The sequence below is a fragment of the Bos javanicus genome, chromosome 23 (genome assembly GCF_032452875.1).
Source record: "Bos javanicus breed banteng chromosome 23, ARS-OSU_banteng_1.0, whole genome shotgun sequence".
Classification (NCBI taxonomy): domain Eukaryota; kingdom Metazoa; phylum Chordata; class Mammalia; order Artiodactyla; family Bovidae; genus Bos; species Bos javanicus.
In genome coordinates, this window is record NC_083890.1 from 43,652,458 (window position 1) to 43,672,349 (window position 19,892).

The 19,892-nt window shown below is 48.6% G+C and overlaps 1 protein-coding gene across 11 annotated transcripts in view; it reads right to left on the reverse strand.

Moving 5' to 3' along the window:
• PHACTR1 (phosphatase and actin regulator 1) overlaps window positions 1–19,892 on the reverse strand; it is a 525,946-nt gene that overhangs the window by 8,305 nt on the left and 497,749 nt on the right. For all 11 annotated transcript variants that reach the window (XM_061398847.1, XM_061398845.1, XM_061398849.1 and 8 more), the window contains one exon: window positions 2,501–2,556. In XM_061398847.1, the coding sequence (XP_061254831.1) occupies window positions 2,501–2,556 (56 nt within the window). The remainder of the gene's footprint in view (window positions 1–2,500; window positions 2,557–19,892) is intronic.

Here is a 19,892-nt window from a genome sequence, read left to right on the forward strand (position 1 = left end):
TGAATTCTCAGGCAGTGGGTACCAAGACAACCCCATTAGGCAAGTGGAAAAAGGGAGACCAGGAAAAGCCCTCGAAGTCATCACTGCCGCCACCACCAGACAGCTCATTGTGTGCTCAGACGGGCCTGATGTCTCACTGGCTGCCCCCAGTGGAGCAAGTACCACCCACAGGGCCGGGCAGGTGGGGGCTCGTAAAACTCCAGCACCGCCCCCAACCCCAGGCTGCCCACGCTGGTAGCCCACCCTCCTGCAACCTTAGAGACATGCTGCCTCCTGTGATTGAAAGCCCAGATGAGAATTCTCAGAATACACCATTTGAGGGTATCTTCTGATACCACAAAACATTTTTTGTTTCACAATCACAATCGATTTTAAAAAAGAAAAAACCCTATTTCAGAAAACAAAGTTTCAGAACGTGGGAGAAAGCAAAGAACCAGCAGGAAAAATAAATCTCCTTTCCAAAAAGTTTTGAAACTGCAAAGTGACGACCCTGTTTGAATTTGGTCAGTGGTCCTTCAGTTTGCAGCTATTCAAACAGGACACGACGGAAGAGGCCAGAGAACGAAAGGGAACCATGGGAGCAGCTGGGCGCTCTTTGCTCCCCTGAACCTGAGCCCATAGGCTTACGCAACACAAGCAGCCACCTTTACGACCCCAGCATCTTTCTGGAGGGTGAGAAGAAAGCAACTTGAGGGCCTGCTCATCGTCTATCAGGAATCTGGGCAGATGAGACTCGGGAGTGGTGCCTCAAGGGAGCCAGGTGAGCTGGGGACTCCCTGCCTTCTCTTTCCAAATCCTCTGTCCCCGCCGACAGAAGCACGCATCTTCTGAAACCTGAACAAGTCCCCAGAAGGGTTCAGCTTCTTCACAAGTAAGAGTCGGGTTAGGGACCGAGGTACAGTGTAACCCGCCAGAGCACAGTCCTTCAGCCAACCACCGAGGCGTGTGAGGCGGTTGGCGGGGCCGAGGAAGGAGCAAGCATGCTCACTGGATCTCTGAGTTTAGACATCAGTGGCCACCTGTTTGTTCTTCCCTCTGATGTGGATGATTTTTAGCGGGTCAGGTATCAAGTGGGGACAGAAAGGGAGACACAGAAGCCAAAAGTTTCCCCAACCAGGGAAGTCATCTGAAAGAGTTCTCAATCTGTTTCGGCTCAAAGTAAACTCTGGAGAAACTCTGAAAGGCACCCCTGGGTTAGGAAGAACATAATCATATACGCAACCTCCTAGAGATCTGGGGAATAGATGAGGTGCCCTGAGGCCCGAGGAAGGTCAGGGCTGAAGGTGCCACCCTGGAGGGGCGAGGGAGTGGCCATAGCCGAGAGCAAGGGGCAGGATGTGGGTGCAGGTACAGCGCGCAGGGGGGATGCTCTGGGCCACACCCCGCACCCCAACAACACAGCCTTCCCAGGGGAAACTCAACAGCCAGCCACACGGCACTGACCAAGTCGCAGGACCACAGTGAGGAAGGCAAGAAAAGTAAAATCAAGAACGCTTTTGTTTGGTTGTGGTGGAAATACCCACCCATGCAGAGGCCTCACGTGACTCGTGTGTGTGTGTGGGGGGGGGGTTGTGCACGCTTTGTAAAACTGCATAGATTATATTTCTCTTCTGGAGAGAGAAAGGGATGGGTGTGTGGGGAGAAAGGGTCTGAATTAAACTAAAAACATCTGTTGACCATCTAGAGGGCAGTGCTGATGAGAGTATCCTGCAATGAAGCAGAGAGGTTTTATTTTTCAACTATTGAATATCTCCCCCCCTAAATTGAGGAATGCTGGTTTGCGTCTGTGAGATGATTTCTTTTAGCATTTTTAAAACAAATATTTTAAGCACCACATGGATTTTCTCTACACACTCAAATTATCTGTGTCCTAAACCAAACAAGAAGCTCGTTCATTTTTTTTCTGTCCACAGATGAGAGTGACAGTGAGACTTTCTGGAAAGAGAGCTTCAGCAGCTACTCCAGCAGCTGGCTACGGGAGGCCCAAGACGAGGCCAGCAAGGATTTCCACTGGAAGATGCTTTCTTAGACTTTCAACTGACTGCTCAGAGGGAGGGGGATTTTATCAGCAGCAGCCAGCTGCAGCAGAAAGTCATATCCTCTGGTTCTAGTTTTCAAATGGCTATCTGCCCTATTTTAGCCATCAGTATCATATTTGCGATGTCTAAGCCAATTTGACTTTAAAGGCAACCCCAGCTCTCATTTAACAAGAAGTTATCTTGCTTGAACTTTCCAGCTTCTCTGACTCTGCAGCCCACTCAAGGGCAGGCTTTTTCTTGGAGACCCTGAGGTCCTCATGAACCAAGTAGATTCGAAGTTGCTTTCTCTGTGAGGAGGCTGTCTCGGGGGGTCTAACACACAGGGGTGAAGCCTCCAGCACCAGTGAGAGTCTCGATCCTTTCCACACAAACACACGGGAGAAGTCCAGTGGCTTGCTGTGATATACCATAACCAAAGCGATCATGAAACCTCAGCGTTTGCCATGGGCTCTGTCACTTACGTTTCAAAATGTTCCTCTGCTCCAGCTCCTCCGCAGTCGGCCTCTGGCTCAGTCGCCTGCGGAAAAAATCCAGGAAAAGTTTTTGGACCATGTCATAGCCTCCCTGGGTCATTAATCTCCCCGGCCGTCGCAGATGCAGGAGGCAGAGGCAGAGGCTGGGGTGCCTGTTCCATCCTGCGCTCTCAGAGACTGACGCTCACCACCAACGTCGCCTCAGTTCCTCAATTTCAAGCCCAGGAAAGCCACTCGATGTGATGTCACGTGGAGCTGACCCTCCTCCCTCCGGCGGCCCCTCCCCTGCCCTGCTCCCCCGGCCTCCAGGCCCGTGAACTCTCATCACAGAAGTCTCATTCTTTCGCTGGGGCCTCCTAACTTTGAGATCATGGCCTCTGCCTTTCTCCCCTGACCCTGAGGCTAGAGCTTGCCTCTTGCCATGTCTGTGCAGACTCAAAGTACAAAGAGGCTCATGGCCCCGGGGAGTCGGGAGAGAGCAAGTCTGTCTGCAGAGAACAATAGCTGCTCTTCTGGTCCCCACCCATCGCCACCAGAGCCTCATTAGACACGGGATGACAGATGAAGAGGAAAAGGGATGACACTTGGTGCCGGCATGTAATTTAGCCATAGCAAGTGAGGCGTCACAGCCAGGATGTGAACTGGCTATGATGCAACAGCAGGGGGCGGGGTCGAGCAACAGGCGGGTACCACGCAGGACAGAGACTGGGAAGGACACCAGCGAGCAGACGCTACATGTTGTCAGAGGCGCTGTAGTGGATCTGACTGCAAAGGCAAGGGACACAAAAGCAGAAGCAAGCGGGACTACGTCATCCTAGAAAGCTTCCGCACAGCCAAGGAAATCATCATCAAAACAAAAAGGCAACCTACTGAGCGGGAGAAGATAACTGCAGATCATATACCCGACAGGGGGTTAAAATCCAAAATATATCAAGATCTCATACACATCAACAACCAAAAAAACCAAACAACTTGATTAAAAAATGAGCAGAGGAGCTGAACAGACATTTTTCAAAGACGACACAGGGATGGTCAGCAGGTGCATGAAAAGACGCTCAAATCCGTGACTACCAGGGAAAGGCAAATGAGAACCACAAGGAGGTAACACCTCACACACGTCTGGATGGCTGTCATCGAAGAGACCACATAAAGCAAATGCTGGCAACCGTGTGGAGGAAAGGGGTGGTGGCACCCTGTTGGTGGGAATGTAAACCGGGGCAGACGTTATGCCAAACGGTATGGAGATTCCTCAAAAAGTCAAGAATGGAACTACCATACGACCCAGCTGTTCCACTCATGGGTCTTTGTCTGAAGAACACGAAAACACAAACTCAAAAAGATATCTGAGCCCCTACGGTCACTGCACTATTATTTACGGTAGCTAAGATATGGAGCCAACCTCAGCGTCCACTGATGGGCGACTGGATAAAGAAGATGTGGCGCATACACAGTGGAATATCATCCAACCATAAAAAGTATGAGACCCTGCATTCATGACATCATGAAGGCAGTATTCTAAGTGAAATGAGTCACACAAACACTGTATGATTTCACTCCTACGTGGAATTTAAAAGACTCCCAAACAAATGAACACACACAGTAAAACAAAAACAAACAGATACAGAGATCAGAATAATGGTTACCGGGGGGAGGGGACTGGGGGCGGGTAGCATGGGGGAAGGGGGTCAACTGTACTGTGACAGGTGGTCACTAGACTTGAGGTGGTGATCGCTCTGCAGTATATACAGATGTTGAATTATAATGCCGTTTGCCTGAAACTTACATTAAAAAACAAAAAAAAAGAAAGAGGAGGACTACATGTCCAGATGAAGTTCCAGGAAAGATCACACAATGGGCTTCAGCATCACAGATATGTTGGTATTTTTGAGACTCTTGGAAACTATTTAACAACCCTGCAAATAATTATTCAGTTTTCTGCTTCCCTCATCAGGATGAGGTGTGTGTGAGGTGAGAACTCTGTGGAAGGAGTCTGAGGCCCCCTGAGTCCTTCCAGTAGAACTAAGGGGTAGAAAACAGTGCTGTTCTAGCAGCAGAGGTCATAGTCCCTCCCGAAACATCAGCAACCGGTGTCTAGAGTTGGCAAGATGTTTACACCATGGGGGCTTCCCTGGTGGCTCAGGCAGTAAAGAATCCACCTGCAATGTAGGAGCCTGAGGTTCGATCCCTAGGTGGGGAAGAACCCCTGGAGGAGGGCATGGCAACCCACTCCAGTATTCTTGCCTGGAGAATTCCAGGGACAGAGGAGCCTGGCGGGCTATGCTCCATGGGGTCGCAAAGAGTCAGACATGACTGAGCGACTAACATTTTCACTTACATCTTGGACACTAAGAGCGACACAGATTCAAAATAAAGTCCATGGAGTTGCCAAGTATAACTGTTTTAAACCCAGTGCTCACTGACAGCTGATTCCATGATGCTCCGATATCACTGCCATGTAGGCTGCACACAGGGAGTGGGCCTCAATGCCAGAGAAAGGAGTTTTGATCGGATATCTGTCTTCAAGGTGCTTGGGAGGACCTTGGAGACAGCTGGAAATGGATAATCCCAAAGTGTTCTCAAATTTACAAGAACATTTTAGCATCTATTCTTCATTTTCTAAAACATCCCATGAAGGTATTATTTATCTGCACTGATAAGGGCCAGCTCCTCGAGGTTCTAAATTTGGACTCAACAGTCTTCCCGTCCTTTCTAAAACGGCATTCTCCAACTGCAGCGGGGGAAGCTGAGATTACACAAGTGAGCAAGTCAGTGTCACAGGTCTGGGATGCAACTCCTGACTCCACTTAGAATGAGCTTCTTAGAGGCTCTCCCTCACTTTTCTGTTTATCTTTCTGCCAAATACTAGTTTCTTTTGTAGGTATGTACAGCCACCTTTGTGGAACCGTTTTGGAAAACCAAGGTTTCACAGGAAGCTAGGGTTTGGGGATAGTCTGTTTTGAAGAAGCCCTTCCAGATTCAAGGTGGAGCTTGCACCTTAAAAGTGGGGGTCAGGGTTTTAGAATCTTACGCCCAGAAGTGTCTGCAGAAGGTTCGCTCACTGGCTTGTGCTACACAGCCCATGGATCCCACGACCAGACGCCTTGCCTGGTTCTTTGCTGGCCTTTCCGCTTTTGTTTTTCTTATGCGTCATGTTTGGACGGGACGAAACAATGAGTGACTGAACTCTAACCAGAGAAAATTCTGCTATTAACTAGGCAGCCTTATCGTTAAATACACATGATTTCAAATGAGGCCCTCTATTTATGTTTCATTTCTCTTGAAAGGGTCTGAGAAAAATATCCAGGCTAATCACACACAGCTATAAAATGCAGCTAAGTCCTCCCAAAGGGCATGTGCTATAATTAGTTGTTTTGACTTTGAAAATGAGATTTGGTAGGAGAATGATATTGTGGCTTAATGACAAAGTGCTAAACAGCTCAGGAGTTAGGGGGCCAGGGTTCTACTCCTGGCTCCGCACTGAACCCACCTGGACAAGGTAATGGACCCATTCAACTCGGTGTTTCTCTCTCTACAAACAATAGGAGTAACGGAATAAGCTAATGCTGACTTAACGCCTAAAATGTACAGGCAGGCTCTAAGAAGCACGCATACTAATTCATCTAATCTTCAGGTCAGCCCCTTGAGATAGCACCACCAGCATTTCCACTGTACAAAGCAGGAAACCGAGGCACAGAGAGCTGCATACCTTGCCCTGGCTGGGTGAGGGGATGAACGTTCCAGATTTACAACATATCACACTGTTTGTTGTACAGAGAATGGGTTGGGAGATTCAAGAGGCAGTCTGAGTAGGAGCCCTGGAGGCTACTGCACGCCTGGTATTGGATGATAGGCACTTGGGCTAGGCTATGGAGGTGGATGTGCAAGCTCTTTAGGAGTCTAGTTGACAGAACACAGAGACACAGCGTCTGTGGACACTGGGGAAGAAGGAGGTATACTGCCTAGCTCTCAAGTTCCATAACTTACACGGCTCGATGGATGGTTATGCCATTCACTGAGAAGGTGGGGAACACTGGAAGGAAACCGGGGCATTTGAGGATGGGGGGAAGGATAGAAAGGGACAATGAATCTGAGCTTAGACCTGTTGAGTCAGAATGATTGTGCAACGTCACAGTGGTTGTGTCCAGTAGGCAGCTGGGTCTACTGAGCTCAGCGGAGAGGAGAGGGTCAGGCCAGCGGCAGAAATTTCTGGCTAGTCTGCATAATAGATACTCTCTGAAGCCAGGGGAATGGAGAGAGCACAGCATGAGAAGAGGAGAGGGCCTGGGATGAAGCCTTACGGAATTCCAATAATTTAATGCTCAGATGAAGGAAGACAAACCTGCCAGGGAGTCTGAGGAGGGGCAGTGCACAGACGCAGGATGCAAACTAGAAGCCTGGCACCATGGAAGCGGAGGGAGGAGACGGGCATGGCCAACCAAGTGGCTGGCACGCCGAGAGGTCAGACGAGGCCTGAAGAGCCTGCCCTCGGGGCAGAGCCCCAGGGAGGCGACGAGCAAGCTCATCCAGAGCTCTTTCGGGGGCGGTGGGGATGGGAGCCAGGCTGCAGTGGGTGAGAACAGCGGCAAGGAAATGGACCCAAGAGGCACGGGGGACTCTGCCACGAAGCCGGCTCTGAAGGGACCAGAGCTGGGAGGGGAAGCAGGCTCAGAGGAGGTTTATAGTTTCTAGTGACTAGACGCTGCCGGTGTTTAATGGAAAGAATCCAGGTTAAGAGGGAGTGGCGGTGACAGTGAGAAGCTAAACATATAAGGAGGGAGAAGGCTCTATGGACAGCGCAGGAGTCCGGGAAGGCAGGAAGGGTTGGGGTTTTAGGGTCAGAAAAGACCTTATCTTTCAGGTGGAGGAGGGACAGCTCTCCGCTGTGGCAGCAGGATGTGGGAAGGAGTGTGATGTACGGAGGTTTGTATGTTTCGTATCAGAATTAAGGGCATTGCCAATTGACAGCTTTGACTTACTCTTTCAAGTTGGACTATAATAAGGATGACTTACAATAGTTTAAAATATTACTTTTCCTTGAAAGGTTTGTCTTTGAACAGAGCCAAACTCACAAAGCAAAGGGATAAAGTCCTAGCTTCAGAATTCATCATCGGAATTTTAGGGGAGTCCCCCGGGCAGCCCACCATCTTTACCAAGTAAAGCACCCATCTGCCTGGTTCCTCTTAAGACCAAGCTTGTGTAGAAGTGTTGGTTAGTAGCAGAGCACAATTACTGTGCTAATGAAGAGGTCAATTTTATGAATAATCCCGAGGAGCTAATTTCAAGAATAAAAGCAGAGATGCCCTCTGAATGCACTGAATCTCTTATACCATCCTCACCTTGGCAGTAGATTCAAGTAATTTTATCTGATTTTAGACTAACATTAAATTAAAATCCCTCCTGATATCTAGACATGACCCCTCATATGCTAGATGACACAGAAAAACTCCCATTTGGGGCGTTAAACTTTTATACAAAATGAATTATCCAAAACTCAAGCTTTAATGTCCTTTTCAGTGATCTATTTAATCAGCTTTATTATATAGGTGACCCTGGTTTATACAACCTCTCTGAGCAGCGACACTGTTTCCATACCTCAGATGATTTCCTCTTTGCCACGGACCCCAGCTTAGAGATCTCCACTTACCGTGAACTGAAAAATCACCAAAAGAAAGTGAAAGTCACTCAGTCGTGTCCGACTCTTTGCGACCCCATGGAATTCTCCAGGCCAGAATACTGGAGTGGGTAGCCTTTCCCTTCTCCAGGGGATCTTCCCAACCCAGGGATCGAACCCAGGTCTCTCGCATTGCAGGCAGATTCTTCACCAGCTGAGCCACAAGAGAAACCCACTTGAAAAATCACTGATTCCCATTTAAATGTCACTTGCCATCCATTGCCATGTATGAGCCCTCTATTTTCCTTCAAAATGTAAGAAGGGATATTATTATTTTTTTATCAGTCTGAACAATTTCATCTTTATCACTAACCACAAGAGAAGAGCAAGCAAACTGACATTTTTCTGTGAAATAAACACACCCATCCCCAAACAAACGGCATTCGGTGTTGGCCTTGGAAGGAGGAGACTGCCAGCAAACAGTGGCGAGAAGCTTTAATATATGCAGAGCAGCATGACAGCGTCCCCAGAGCAGTGACTCGGGCCTTGGAGGTTTGGCCGGTCTGACGCCAGCAAGGGTTCGTTCTGCCTCCCAGAGCTACTGAGTTTTCCACAGGCTTTGGAACGGCAAGGTCACAGCTTTCATTCGTCTTTACAACCGCTTATTGTTCTGCGGGCCCTGATTCTAAAGCCTGGATTTCTAAAACTGTATCTGCATTTCAGGGCTGGTGGGGAGCTGAATTGACTTTGGTTTCTTTGCCGCATCTCAGCAGCGGAGGGAGGCAGCTGCCTTTTCAGACGGATGGAAAGAGAAAAGGGCAGAGGTGCTTGTGGAGAAGGACAGAAAGCAGGGCCCTCCTTCCTGCGGCAGGAAGGAAGAGACGGGGTTTCCCAACAGAGGCCTGAGATGGGACACAGGACAAGTGGAGACAGGCGTGGTGGGGCCAGGGGCAGGGGAGAAGCTCTGAATCCTGTCCCCTCGGAATCTATGTCTCTCGAAATCTTTCTCTAGCGCTTGTCAGCGCCATGTAGGCTGGGGCATTTCTGTCTGGGGCCTGGTCATCACTCCGTCCCCAGTTCCTAGGCGAGGACCGAGAACACATTAGGTGCTCATGTAGTCATTATTAAACCCAGATCCGCCCACACATGCTCCCTGGATGATGTCCTCAACACTCACGACTTCAGTTAGCATCCACACGCCACTGACTCCAGATTCGACGTCCCTAACCAGGTTTCTGAGCTCCAGATCACCTTTTCAATTACCATTTTAGATTCCAACAGGCCGTCAAAAGTAACGGGTCCCCAAAGAATTAATTTATCTTCCTCTTCTGGGCAGGTAGTTTTGCCAGCTGGACAAATTATTTTGTCCACCAATAAAATCCCCTCTCCCGCCACAGTGAGCTACCCAGGAAACCAGGAACTATCCCCTCTTTGCACTTCAGCCTTGGTGGCCACTCAAGCCCCAAGTCCAAACCATGTCTCATCCCATCCCACCATGGACCCTCTGGAAATCAGGCCACCATCTCATGCCGCCAGCCTGTCGAGAATGGCCTTTGTGAGGGGTAAATCTGATCACTCCACTCCCTGCGTGAAAGCTAGGCACGCCTTCTTGGAGTTTGAAGGAAGGACTCAGAACACACAACGTCCCATAAAGTTCTTTGTGATCTTGCCACTTGCAGAGAATCTCCCCCATCCTGTCCTTTAGACATAACCACCTCCTCTTGGCTCCTTCCAGATTTGCATGCCTTTCCTTATGTTTGAACATTCTTTCTCTTCCTCTTTGTCTGGCTAACTGGCAGTAATCCCCAAGACTGCAGCTTAAACCTCAAATGTCACTTCCTCTGTTCACCAGCCTTTTGGTTAAGGTGCTTCCACGGCGTGTGACAATAGTCTTGCGCTTCCTGCTGTACCCTCGTACTGTGATTCTTCCATTTATGCCCACCTTGTCCCCTGCAGCCCAGGGCTGAAGCTTTGGGATGCAGGGCCACGTGTCCCACCACCAGCTGGACTGCGTCATGAGAGTATAACCTCGAAGGGGCACAGAAGCCCCCACTCAGAAGGGTCCTGTGCTAGATAGATGTGCAAGACAGACATAAGAATACAGACTTCTTCATCCACTCATTCATTCACAAAATGCCGTGGGTCCGGATCCCCCAGTGCTCTGCTTTCGTGGGCCTCAATATACAACACACACCACGCTTGGTCACTCTTCAAAGCGAGGTGACGGATGCAAAGCTGGAGGTCGGCCTCGGCCTCGTGCCTGCTCTGATGAGACACCTGCGTGATTCCAGGACCCACAGGGGTCTGTGCAGCTCACACTCTTTTCCTGTTCCCCCTAAAGGGCCCCCGTCATCTGGGGCCCATCAGCACCTCCCGGGGGGAGGCTGAAGGGCCTGGCTGACACAGAAGCTGAGAGGCAGGTGCCAAGCACCCCCGACCTCCTCTCTCTTCCTTCTCCAGGACCACAGCTATTTTCCTACCTCTCGGGGCCCCTTCTGAGCTCCTATTTCTGGAAAAAATCACAACTTGGGTTCAGATGAGATTTCATGCTGTTTAGAAACCTGGAGATGGAAACACAAAAACTCCCCAGGGAATCTCAAACGTTCAAGTGGAGGGGATTTTGGTCACCTGATTCTGCCCAGTCTTCTGTAATTCCCCCTTGGTTAAAAGTCTCACTTCCATACCGCTTCCTGGTCTGTGACACTACAATTTTAACGTATAGCTTCATTTTAAACCAATAGCTCTGTTGAATTAAAGACTGGTAAAGAATGTAGGTATTCTTATTAAATTATAAGTGCTTTCCTAAGGCTTGATAATATTTCACAAAATACATACAGCTTCCACATCTGCCTATCTTTTTCGACCTATCTCATATATATATATATATTTAGAGAGGAGAGAGAGGTGATGTGACAAAAAGATGCTCCACAACCCTGTCTTTTTTCTCCCAGCAGCATGGCAGATTTCAGGAATGTCTAACCACTTTGGATTTGCCTTTTTGCACTTTTTGAAAATCTATTTGCTAATTCAGAAAGAATCAGAAAAGACAGAGTTCTAATCATATGTATGCACGTTCAGTCGCTCAGTCGTGTTCAACTCTTTGCCACCCCATGGACTGTAGCCCACTAGGCTCTTCTCTCTGTCCATGGGATTTCCTAGGCAAGAATACTGGAGTAGGTTGCCATTTCCTACTCCAGGGGATCTTCCCAACCCAGGGATTGAACCCATGTCTCCTGCCTCCTGCACTGGCAGACAGGTTCTTTACCACTGCACCACTTGGGAAGCCCAAGTTCTAATCAAGGAATGGGTTTATTTTTCTAGGAATGGATTACCAAATGGGAAAGGCAAAGAGGAAAGAGAATGCAAAATGGAATGTGATACGGTTGCTTCAACAGGCTTGACATTGACCATACAGGAGATGAATACCAACGCGTTTACTCATGTCTTGGCCTGCTCTACGCAGTGGATTGGGAGATAGATCACTTGTAAGAAGAGACTATATACATCCCATCTAGTATGTTCCCCAAAACAGACCATGAGTTCATAGCACATGTCGACCATAGCATCCTCAGCTCCCAGCCTGGGGGACAGCAGGCCTGTCTTTTCTCTCGCTCTCGTGTGTGTGTGTGTGTTACACACACATACACATGTCCTGTTTTTTTTTTTTTTTTTTCCTTGCATTCTGTCCACATCAGATATTCAGCATACACACATCACCCACACATGCTCCTTCCCTTGGACGTGTGAGAGCGGAGGGAAATCACAGGATCACAGCAGCACCAGCCCCCAGGCAGGGAGCGCCTCAACACCAGCAGGCCCGGGGGACCTGGACGGAATCCGCCAGCAGCTTTGCCCATGACTGCAGGTCTGTCACCGGAAGTGCCAGCAAAACCAGCTCCTGGGGCACAGAAGCGGCTCCCACGTCCATCCCGAGGGAACCGGCTGACGACGACCCTTCCCCTCAGGGAGGCGTGATCTTCTCCTCCCAGCAGAGCCAGACCATGGCCAGCAGCCTGACCAGCATGTCTTTAAAGACAGCTAGCTGTACTTTCTGAGCTTGTCTGGAAGCAGAATCCTATACACGGCAGACAGAAACACTCAGTCACTCAGAGCCCTGAAAGCCATCCTTCCCAGCCAGACCAGCGTCCCCAGAGAAGCAGGTGGAAGGCTCTTAACCAGAGCCAACCACAGTACCCTCTCCAGAAGACGGACATTCCTGACATTGTGTGTCTGTGTGTGTGCGTGTAGAATACAGATGTCTTTTCTTCATGCAGTAAGTGTTGTGTTTACACACATCCCGCACATCCACAGTTCTGAAATCTGCTGGGACCGTGGCCACAATACCCCTTCATACCTGCGTGATGCTCGGTTCGGGTACCACCCTGTCACCTGTCCTGAGGCTAGCGATGGGTGAGGCCGGTCCGGCACCCCAGGAGTCTGTGCTACTAGTTGACTTTCACTGGTGTCCCTCTCACTAGCCCCCAGCTCCTCCTGTGGGGCTTGGAGTTTAGCTACAACAGCGGAAACAAGAAGACACTCATCACCCCTGTTGACACTGATGTCCAAACTAGGCTGGCCTGGCAGGGCGTGTGGCCTTCCTTTCTTGAGGACAACACCCATCTTCTGCTATAAAATGATTCCCTCTGAACCCTGTGTGTGGGGCCAGCCCCTTCCATGCTGGCCACCAGTGGAGCGACACTGCTTTCGATGCTACCTGAGTGTCCTGGAAGTAGCTTTTCTTCTTGTTCCAGTAGGAAGTAGAATTTAAAAGAACGGACTTCATCCCTGGTATAATTTCTAGCATAATACGGTGCTTCAGGGGCTTCCCTTGTGGCTCAGCTGGTAAAGAATCCACCTGCAATGTGGGACACCTGGGTTGGGAAGATCCCCTGGAGAAGGGAAAGGCTGCTCCACTCCAGTATTCTGGCCTGGAGAATTCCATAGACTGTATAGTCCATGCAGTCACAAAGAGTCGGACACAGCTGACCGACTTTCATGGTGCTTCAGACTTGGACAAGGTTGCATGAATCTACAGCTCCTTCATGGGAAACACCTGAGCATCCGAGTGATGCTGTTGACTGTGGGGTAAGAATCAGATTGCACAGGTTGTGGCCCCAAATGGCTACTATGTGTGATTGAAAACTGTCAAGAGGGAGCACAACGCAACAGAAATGAGATGGAGTGACGCTCCAAGGACGTGGCAGGCTCCACCGCACTCAGCTCCCTCGAACCTCAAGGAAGCACCTCCCGGGTCACTCAAGAGGGCGTGCCCAGGGCTTCCCTCAGATGGGATGTTGCCTGGGCTGTGCAGGGTGGAATATGCAGATGGCAGACTCATCGGTCCAACCAAATTTGGGGAGGGCAGCTCTGCAGAGTCTCATTTTAATGAACCTGTCTCAGCATCTTTCAAGAGGGAGCCTAATAAGTTATAACATGAAGATAAGCATCCCCCCATGGCTCAGTGGTAAAGAATCCACCTGCCAACGCAGGAGACATGGGTCTGCTCCCTGGCCCAGGAAGATCCCCTGGAGAAGGAAATGGTAACTCCCTCTAGTATTCTTGCCTGGGAAATCCCATGAACAGAGCAGCCTGGTGGGCTACAGTCCACGGGGTCGAAGAGTTGGACACGACTCCAGAGACTAAACAACAACCACACCAGGAATCACCACGTCCAAAGCAGGGCTGCGCTCACTGCGGGCACAATTCCCTCCGACATCCCGATTACCTGTCAGCACCGTGTTTATCCGTCTGCCTACTTTTTTCCCCCAAAAGCACTAACAAGGCTGCCCGTTTTGAAGAACTATTGTTTTAATGGTTCAGTGGGCATAGAGCATAAAATTTTCATGATCACACTTCCTAAAATAGAAGCGCATTCACTTGTATTTCAAAGGAATTGCCTTCAGAATCAGAGGGAAAAAGCGATTTTCCAGGGTTTGGGTCTTTGGATGGTGATTTTTCCTGTTTATATTCTGTCAAAAATTACCATTTAGTTATTAGCATATATGCAATTTTCAAGGCTATTATAAAAAATCTTTGCATTCGAAACCAAGAAGAGGGAAATGGATATAATGAAGATAAATAAAATGAATTACTCTTATTAGCATTTTGCATGAGAGGGTTTTTTTTTTTTTTGCCAGTAAACAAAGACGGTGCGGGGACCCATGAAAAACTGGTATACTGCAAACATCTCAGTTGTAATCCACTTCTGCTATTTAAATATTCAGGATTACATGCCAGCACTAATAGGAGAGCTGCAGAAAAGTCACTGACAGCCAAACCGGTGGCCAGATTTGGTGGATGAGGCAGAAAGAGGGCTACACACCACGGAAATTATTCTGGAGACCAGAAATGCCAACTTCACCACTGAAGCAAAGAACAAAAAAATCTTCTTAAGTATAAATGACTAGAGCTTCATTTATCATCTGAATGCCAGAATCGCTAGAATAGACCAACCCCAAACTAAGGCATTAGAGAGAGAGTCTTCTCAAGTGCCTTCTCAGTCTTCAAAGTTACTAATGAGACTTTCCCAGCTGTGAGTAACTAGAAAGACAGGGACCTCTCTTTCACATGGGCACTTTATTTAAATGTTCCTTTAGCAACATGGGACAGACCAGGAAACGATGCCCGTGAAAGAAACCACCCGTGAGAGAATTCAAGGATTCCTTACTCATGGGCTTTTTGATTTCTGAAGATGTTTCTTAAGGATTTAATCCAAAACTTTTGAGTCATTTCTCTTTCAGACAGGAATTGAGAAAATCAGCTAAGGCCTATGACTTGTTTTACTTTCCAACAAATAACTGGCTTGTTTCTTCCAGTGAGAAGTGAATTCATTTCTCCTCTTCCTGATGGTATTAATTTTAGCACTGGCTGGGGTCAGAAGTCTTGGTTTCAGATCCCAGTATAACCAGATAACTATGTGAACTTGGCTAGCCCCTTAATTTCTTCTGATCTCAGTTTCTTTAACTGTAAAATGAAGGATGTTAGAGGTGGTGATATGTGAATGTCCGTGGCAGCTCTAAAGTGCTCTATTATTTCTTCACATCCAGAAAATGCAGTTGTAAAAGGAGTGAAGAAACTCACAAACAGCCTCCTTGTGATACAGGTACAAAGCCCATTGTGGAAAAAAATGAGGCTTGTTCTGCTTATTGGACTAGGAGAAGTGATGGGTGTATTGACGACACCGTCTTCCCTGGCTATGGAGATGCTGGAGCCATGGATTCTAGAAGCACGTGATGAATATACGGATAGAAGCTACCTGACCCATGTTAGGCTTTACTCCAGTGAAACACACACTTTTAATGGCTTGAACCACTGGAATTCAGGCTTTGTCTGGTAGGGCAGCTAGCATCACTTATTCTGAATAACAAGTCTAGCATAATACGGCATTCAGCTTCACAGTGAGAGAGAAGGGACTAGCATTCATTATCTACCTCAGTGTGGAGAATTACTCGTCTAGTGCTCCTAGATGACGGTGAGCGGAAAGTCAGTCTTACAGGGAGAGAAACTAAGGCTCGCCAGGAACCTGACTAGTTAAAAGATGGAGCTGTCCCTCTCAGGCCTGGCTTCACAGTCTTTGATTGCTCTCTACTGCACCACTGCTTCCCAGACTGCAGTGTGCACCAGAACCAAGCTTGCTAAAAAGCAGATTTCTGGGCCCCATCCTCTGATTCAGAGTCTGGGCGGACCCTGAAAACCTGCATTTTTCCAGGTGATGCTGCTGTGCCAGGGACCATGCTGTGGGAACCACGCACACTGCTTCTCACCCTGCATCAGGTACCAGTGCCTCAAGAGCCAAACCTCGACGTCCAGTGTTTCAGGTCTCCCTACTCATTTCAGGGAAGCCCCAAGAATCCTGGAGTTGCCATTTCCTTCTCCAGGGGATCTTCCTGCCCAGGGATTGAACTTGGGTCTCCTGCGCTGGCAGGCAGATTCTTTACCATCTGAGCCACCAAGGAAGCCCACTTATTATGGACAGAGCTACTGAAATGCAAGACACAGCCCAGTTCAGTCCAAGATGCAAGAACATCTCCTATTCCTTCTTCTTTCCATGGCTTATCTCTCCCGTGAGCACGATTGCTCCCATGAGCCTGAGCCACTGGTTCAGGACTCCACCCTCCCACACAATCCCCAACCACAGGCACCCATCGCTACACAAAAACGAAACCAAACTAAATGTTGTTCTCAGCATGTTGGCTTAAAATAGAAGGTTCTGGATTTGAAAGGTGTGTTTCTCTTTGCTGCTCACTATCTCTAAAGTTCACAGCTCAGTTTCCTCACCTACAAGAACAGAGTCCCAACTGCAGCCACCTTGGCAGGGTTGGGGAGAAGGCGGTCAGATGAAGTGCGGCTGGGAGAGCATTTTCTCAACAGCAAAGGCTCCAAAGTCTTACACAATGTTATGTCAGGACCATCACCCCGAGAGGTAGTCTCTAAACATACATATCTCTTTCTTAGCCAAATATTCTGAGAAACAGGGTCTTTCTTTCTGACATTGGCTAAGATGAACGACAAACAAGAATCATCATTGCAGATGACCCTAGTCACGAGCAGGATGAAAACCCGTGGAGAACTAAAAGCCCTTCCTTTATCTAACTTTCGGGTGAAGAGAAACCTCTTAGAATGCGGCCCGTCAGCAGCCTATTTGAAATATCAACAAAATGCAAATGACACCACTCTAATGGCAGAAGGCGAAGAGGAACTAAAGAGCTTCTTGATAAAGGTGAAAGAGGATAGTGAAAAAAGCTGGTTTAAAACTCAACATTCAAAAAACTAAGATCATGGCACCTGGTCTTATCACTTCATGGCAAATAGATGGAGAAAACGTGGGAACAGTGTCAGATTTCATTTTCTTGGGCTTCAAAATCAATGTGAATGGTGACTGCAGCCATGAAATTAAGACTCTTGCTCCTTGGAAGAATAGCTATGACAAACCTAGACAGTATATTAAAAAGCAGAGACATCACTTTGCTGACAAAGGTCCATACTATAGATAAAGCTATGGTTTTTCCCGTAGTCATGTATGGGTGTGAGAGTTGGACCATACAGGCGGCTGAGTGTCAAAGAATTGATGCTTTTGAACTGCGGTGCTGGAGAAGACTCTTGAGAGTCCCTTGGACTGAAAGGAGATCAAACAAGTCAACCCTAAAGGAAATCAACCCTGAATATTCATTGGAAGGACTGATGCTGAAGCTGAAGCTCCAATCCTTTGGCCACCTGATGCAAAGAACTGACTCAATGGAAAAGACCCCGATGCTGGGAAAAATTGAGGGCAAGAGGAGAAGGGGATGACAGAAGATGGGATGGTTGGATGGCATCACCGACTCAATGGACATGACTTTGAACAAACTCAGGGAAGTAATGAAGGACAGAGAAGCCTGGCGTGCTGCAGTTCCTGGGGTCACAGAGTCGGACACGACTGAGCAACTGAACAACAACAAAGCAGCCAACTCAGGACTCGCCCCTTCTCTGCTTGGTCTGCAGCTGAAGACAGCTGTACTCTTCCTGTCCCTCTATGCCCTGAATTTGAAAAGCCGCTAGAATAATCAGCCATTTAAAAAACATATTAAAAAAAACAACCACCAGGGACTTCCCCGGTGGTGCAGTGGTTAAGACTCTGAGCTTCCAATGCAATGACTCACACCTTCCAATGTGCAGGTTCAAGCCCTGGTCGGGGAACCAAGACCCCACGTGGTGCATGGTGTGGCCACCACCACCCCCACCACCCCCTCCCGCCACCCCGCACAAAAAAAACAACAAAACAAACAGAAAAACCCAAGACTCCCCATCCTCCAATCATGGCCACTTTTTAAAAAAAAACCCTCTGCAAGTTTTAAACCCTAATTTGGATTCTATTTCTGCTGGACAAAAAGCAGCTCCCTGGTCCTACACACTTGCTATATTGCTGGAAACTGCACAGGTGACCAGGGCAGCTGCGAGTCCTAAGTGTAGAGCGCTGGAAGGGCCCTACAGACGTGGCTCTGTTCCTTGACATCCAGTGTGGAGCCTGCAAACTGACTCCTCCCCTACACACACACGCACACACACACACACACACACACAGGCACACACAGGCACACTGTCAGGGCTCATCTCTGGCAACAGGATGGCAAGAACTCAGTCTTCACTGCATTTCTTAACAGCTGGAGGCTGAGACAAGAGGGCAAGGCTGCAGATGTCTCTGCAAGGCTCTGAGACACGTTCAGCAGCTGTGGGTCCCTGTGAGACCGGCTGGGACCTGCAACCCTGTAACCGAGCGCTTGCGCTTACACCTACACCTGGACAAACATCTCCTCCAGCAACAGCATACAAAGAAACTATCAGGGACTGAAAGTAACTGCACGCATGCTCAGTTGGGGCAACTGGGAACAAGATACAAAGGGCCACAAATCAACCTCCATCTCAGAGGTGCTGGGAGCCCAAGCAGGGTCCTGGGCATGAGCCCTGCACACAGCACCACCAAGAGGGTAAGTAAACCACCTAAACCACTCCTCTCGTCCAACCTACCCTCATCCCATTTAAGGAACCAGCTAGGCCCCCACTTTGGCACCTGTTACTTGTTTTCGCTCCCATGGGTGCAGCGTGAGTCCCAGTAAAGCCTTGCCTGAACCTCTCATCTGGCCTCTTAATCCGCTTCTATTGATTACAGAATTCAAGGACCCAAGTTGGCGATATCTATGACAGGTGTGGCTTCCCTGGTGGCTCAACTGGTAAAGAATGTGCCTGCAATGTGGGAGACCTGGGTTTGATCCCTGGGTTGGGAAGATCCCCTGGCAAAGGGAATGGCTACCCACTCCAGTATTCTGGCCTGGAGAATTCCATGGACCGTACAGTCTATGGGGTTGCAAAGAGTCAGACAAGACAGAGTGACTTTCACTTTTCATGATGGGTGTGGCTCACGCCTCAATGCCACAACCTCTACTCACAGGGTCCTGAAGTTTTATTCCACCTCCTCCCAACACACCTCACTTAAATCTTTCTCAGGACAATGTCTGAACCATTCATTGAAATTAACATAAAACCAATGTACAGCTTCCCTTAACTTTCCATCGTCGGGTTGTGCTGTAGCCTTGACTCAACTCAGCACCTTTCAGAAGATGTCAGCCTTTCTGAAGGGCTTTTAGAGAAGATTGTCTACTTTGCACAGTGAGTTAATGGGAGGTGTCAAATGATTTGAAAGCAGCTGAGCTGCTCGAAGTTTCCACGAGTTTGTTATGCAAATGCTGCAGGATTCAATAACTCCATTCCCATCATATTTTGCCCAGATTTAGCTTATTCCAATCACTCAGTTGCAGCTTGGTGGCTGGTATCTAATTTCAGTTTTGTTTAGAGGAGGGCTCAGAATCCACAGAAAAAGCCCACTAACCTGAGCCATTCCCACCCAGGCGTTGCAGATGTGAAGGCGAGCGGATATCCATGCCCTCTTCCCGCTCCCCTGTGGTCCCCTCTCCACTCTATCCCTCATCACAGCCCAAGTGGTGAAGAGGAGGATGCGACTGCTGCTGCAAGGCTGCAGGGCCAGATGCATGAGGAAGCTCCTTCAAAGCTTCACTCGAGTCTATTTTCCTCCCCTCTTTCTATCAAGTGATTCACGGGGATGTGTGTTTAGGGCACCCTCAAGTCAGCCAAAGTTGAACTGAATTCTTGAGCCTTTGATTGTTATTCCTATTTTTAGAAAGTGTTTTTTTTGCAACAGCAGAAATTACCTGGCCTGAGAAGGTGCCAGCTTACACTCGGCATCAGCCCTTAGGTCTGGGGGAGATGCCATTTGCC